Below are 4,979 nucleotides of genomic sequence, written 5' to 3'. Positions count from 1 at the left end.
CTGCAGTAACCCCATGGGAGGGCTAGAAGTCCTTTAAAAAACAGCAAACAGCAGCATTCAAACACCCACACCAATTCGCCCTGTGCTGCAAAGCAACTCTCTAGAAAGAGAGACGAGAGAGAACTTGGAAGGAGACCACAAAGAGCAGTGTGTGACCAATAGTACAACTGCAGTCAGGGGAGGGGAAACAAGTGTGGCATTACTCGAGCAGCTTATTGCAATGGTCACAGCCTTGTCACACCATGAAACCTGCTCTCTGCTTCATTTCATGGCTTGTGTGTGGGCAGACATGTCATCCAAAAATGGGCACAAATGCTTTCTGGGATGTTTTCCTTAAACATGAAATGATTTTGGTGAGGAGCAAAGGGACATTTTTGGAAAACCAAGGGAACAAAGAGGTTGTGCTGGCCCAAAGACAGTGTGATGTTTCCTATCTCTGCTCTCCTTATAAGCAACAGGGCATATTTCAGACAGTCAATGGGGAACTGAACAAGAAAAAGTACTACTTACCAGTGGCCCTCTCCTCTGCAGACATGCATCTCAGCGCATTACCACAAGCAGGCGTGTGTAGGACAGGCAGGGCAGGACCTCCCTTAGCTCAAATATTTTAAATGATGGGGCCTCAGAGACACTGTGTGTCACCCTCCCTCCTGCACAGGAATTTAGGCTACCTGAGCGAGCAATTTCTTCTGAGCAGAAGGCAAGGTCATGCCGTAACTGACCAGAAGTACCAGGAGCAGGAGAATGCAGAGCCCCAGAGGAACTGTGGTATCTTCAGAAACCAATGAAAGGGCTCCAAGATATCTAGAAAAGCAGGCTGCCATTCTTAAGGGGTGCTAGAGGTGGTTCAGAAGGAAAAACAATGCAACCAAAAGGGCAACAAGTTGTGTGCTGCACACATCACCTGTAGAAAGGAATATGCCCATGAGGCCTTTCCTGAGAGAGGTAAAGAGATGTTGTTCCAAGCAGAACTAGGTGAAAAGGAAAGACCCATTCCCAAAATAAAACTCAAAGAACCCAGGGAGTGTGGACTGTCAGACACTGTTCCTGTAACCCCCACCCCTCCGAGTGAAACTACCTCTCACCGGAGGCTGAATCAGGGCAAAGTAGCTTGGACAGCAAATGCAGAAATTAGTTGGTGTCTGTCTTCACCTCTTGCTGGAGCTAGAGCATAGGACATTGGGTTTACTGGGCCACCAGTCCCTGGGTTTGCAGCAGGTGAGTTCCTCTTCCTTTGCCAGCAGTAAGGAACACCTTCTAGAAGATTCATTTATTTTCACTTTCCCTGCCAAGTTTCCTGGATTCAAGTCTCTGGGCCGCGACTCCCCTACACAGGCCACTAACTTCTCCAGGGATTGGGAGGGGTTCTAATAGCAACTGCAACAGCCTTTTTTGGATGTCCAGACTTCATGCAGGATCAAAGTGCATGAAGGAAATTGCTATCCTGGTTGTTGCCAGGCTCAGGATTAAAGAGGTTCTGTTTCTGCAAGTAACTGGACCTTGTGGAAAATTCTGGATGGCATTTCTAGTCCCCTCAGACCTTTTCCAAGTGCAATATTTTTCCCCAGCCCTACTGTCCTGAGCTTACAGCCTTCAGAGAGATTTGCGTAGATTCAAAGGTGGCTTCTCCCTCAAGGCTGCACCATTTTTTATCTATAATCAACAGATCTTACTCTCAAAGCTCAATTCCTTTGACAGACTGGTGTTCACAGATGCATCTACCTGCGCCTTTCAATAAGTCATGGAATGAACCTGGGGTTCCTCTTTGGACCTGTGTGAAGGTTTCAGTAATGTCAGCCCTCCAGCATCCAAACAGTGGTAGTTGGCTCTCTGCGTTCATTCTCTCTTTAATGAGAGAAATTCACTCAGACTCTGGGAAGAAAGGCAAATCCCAAATTCCTCTGTAGCCAGATCACCAAAGCCTCAGGCCTGGAGAGGATACAGGGCTTTGTGCACTGGCATGGGACACATTTTTGGAGTGGGAAAGACTCTTTGATCTAGTACAGATCCTCCTCAAAGACCCTAAGGTAACAGGAGTGTCTTACTTGTCTTGTCATCCGCATTCCAGCTCTGGAGCCAGACCTCCTTGCATCACAGGGTGGAGATGAAAATATATTTGGCTGAAATAGGCCTTGGTGTCAGTAGACAACCTAACTCAGCAACCAAGGAGTAAGGGCAGGTGACCAGACAAAACTTTTATGGCTCCAGAAAGCAAAGCACAGACTAACAGCTCAGTATTTTGGCCGAGCAATGCTTTATTTAATGAGGACTCTGTCCTACAATGGTTATTGGGTGCACTCAGGCTGGAAGGAGGCCAAAGCCTTAACGCAGAAATGACAGCAGACACGGTAACTTAGATATGCTGGTGGATCTCTCCTGTGTGTTCTAGGTCTTCAGGGGCTGCTGATTCTGACAAGCTCCTAGTGACATCAATAAGCCAATCTGTCCTTTCTTAGGCACAAGACTCCAGCAACGCATGCTGGTGAGATGCATGGGATAACCATCTGTGAAAATTTTAAAACTTACTAGGGCTTCTGCTGCACAAGACAAAAATGGCCAAAACAGTGCCAAGCAAGTAGCTCAACACACAAAGCACCAAGTCTACTTCCCAAAACTGATGTCCAGAAAAGCACCAATGGATTAGGAGCACGAAGCCTTATGGATACACAAAGGTTAAGAAGCCCTGTGGGCTAGTAATGAAGAACCAAAAGGAAACAGACAGGAAATCACATGGCTTGCTGCCTGCACAAGGGTGGAGGAAGGGAATGCTGGAGAGCTCTAGAAAAGGCCAGTCCCCTCTACTGCTCCTGCCTTTGTGCTCATGGGAGTAGACCAGACTATCAGACATGGAAGGGAAAGAATAAAGGTAAGGTAAAAAGGGCAATACTCTGGATAACTATACAGAGGTTCCTTCACAAATGATGCAGGAAGGAGAGTGAGTGAAAGAGCAAAAGGCCCTGAGGGCAGGAATCACAAAAATGGTCCTGGACTCCACAGTCAATGTTGTTTTGTTAGCCCTCCAGCATCCAAACAACAGTGGTGGTTGGCTCTGTGTGTTCATTCTCTCTTTAATGAGAGAAATTCACTTATACTCTGGGGAGAAAAAGCAAATCCCAAATTCCCCTGTAGCCAGATCACCTAAAGCCTCAGGTCTGGAGAGGATAAAAGGCAGGAGAAGCAATCCCCAGGGAGCTATGGGAAAGAATGGCCACAGTCCCCAGGAACCACTTCACTGACTACATGACTACTGGAGACAGACCAGGTTCCTTAGCAGGTGTGGAGAGCACCATCTTGGCTGGATCTGACAATTTAGATCTTTGAGCTAAGGGAATTCTTGCTGAGCCCAAGCAAGGTGCATAGACATGGGGCACTGTGGGAACAGTACAGTTGTGTACATTACAGTATTCACTGCATAGTACATACAGATCTTGGAACTAGCACACTGGTCTTCCAAATGAAGCAAGGAACCAGGTTCAGGGTGCTGATACCAGAGCACAAATACCAACTCTGCAAACTGCATGTAAGATGTGAAAAAAGCCATGTGCCCATCAGGTGTTTTGTCTTCATTTATGTACCTCTTCAAACATTTTCCAAACCCTACCACCACATTCAGAGCAATCTATCACTAGCCTAGGGAATGGGGTAGTCTCTTTATGGATCAGCCACCAAATGATATTTTAGCTAAAAAAAACCCCAACAGTTCATACTCTGAGGACAAGACCCATATCCAGAATGTGTGTGCACTCTATAGCAAAGAGTGCAAGCCTCAAACTGCCCAAAGCAAATTCTGTAACCCGCCTGATCAAACTTTGGAAATTTGGTGTAGATTTAGTGATCAAAGTTTTCCTACTAGAGTTCCTGTAAACTGCACCTGAATCCACATTAGGAACATAAGCAAATGAGCTGATTGGCAGGAGCCTTGCAGATCCACCACTCCCACTAAAGCAAATAGGAGGGCAACTTACTCAACCTTTGAAAAAGCTAGCCACTCAGATGCCAAAAATAGGGAGTTTAGGTGTCCATCTTCAGGATGCCAAGGGTGATTCATGGGGTCAATGTTTGCAATTCATTAATGCAGGTGGGTGGAGAGCTGCTAAAAGTCAATCACAGCATTCAGAGGAACAGTGAGGGATAACTTATTTTTTTTGCAGAAGTACTAAAATTAGGCTGGAAGATCCTGAAAAAACCTGATTCACAAACATTATTTGATTGAATAGGAAGACTTCAAAAGTGTCCAGTATGCCTGAGGGGGTGGGGTGAAGTGTGTGTGTGTGTGTGTGTGTGTGTGTGTGTGTGTGTGTGTAGTCTCTGGGATTTTCAAATAAGTGCCGAATAAGAGAGAGACGGGAACTGGGGGCTGACTCCTGCTGAAAGTCTGGCTTGGGTTACAGATTTGTTTTGTTTGCCTGTTACTTCACTGCTGCTTGCCAAAACCACAGTCTAGCTATATGCACACACCCAATGGTACCCATTAGAGAGCAGGTCTTATTTTGCAATCTAGCTGTTGAAAGGGATCACAAATGAAGAGTGTAGCAATGGCTGTGTCTAGATACTATGTTTTAAACAAAGTTACAATTTCACACAAACTCTCAATGCATCCCTGTATCTCCCCCACAAGGCTATAAAAGCCTTGGCATTTCAACAGGTACCTGAGGCTTTATAAATAGGATGAAAAATGAGAGCCCAGCAACAACCTTTGCTACAAGTTTCTTGCCAAGATGTATTCTCCCTGGCACATGGTAGTCTGATAGCATAACACTCCTGATTACTTAGCAGCCAACAGGATAAAGGAGGGCTTTAGGGATCTTGCAACTAGTTCTTTCAGATTTGGAAAGTGACATATGCAAGCCAGAAGATTAAAGTGTATCCAGATATTTCCACCTTGGAGTCCCGTTTAGAAGTGTGAATGAGTCACAACTTGAAGCTGATCTGCTTCAATTCGTAGTAGGGATGAGGTTTTATTCATCTGTCTAGTTGGA

General features: G+C 45.6%; 1 protein-coding gene across 1 annotated transcript in view; it reads right to left on the bottom strand.

Annotated features, from left to right (window-relative positions):
* Positions 1 to 4,979, bottom strand: part of INTS10 (integrator complex subunit 10) — a 50,138-nt gene that overhangs the window by 2,976 nt on the left and 42,183 nt on the right. Inside the window, 1 exon segment of the mRNA XM_025208742.1 lies at positions 2 to 31. Coding sequence (XP_025064527.1) covers positions 2 to 31 — 30 coding nt within the window.

This window comes from Alligator sinensis, unplaced genomic scaffold (assembly GCF_000455745.1).
Source record: "Alligator sinensis unplaced genomic scaffold, ASM45574v1 scaffold320_1, whole genome shotgun sequence".
In the NCBI taxonomy this organism is placed as follows: Eukaryota; Metazoa; Chordata; order Crocodylia; family Alligatoridae; genus Alligator; species Alligator sinensis.
Note: the sequence above shows the minus strand (reverse complement) of the source record. Positions and strands in the feature narration are given on the sequence as shown.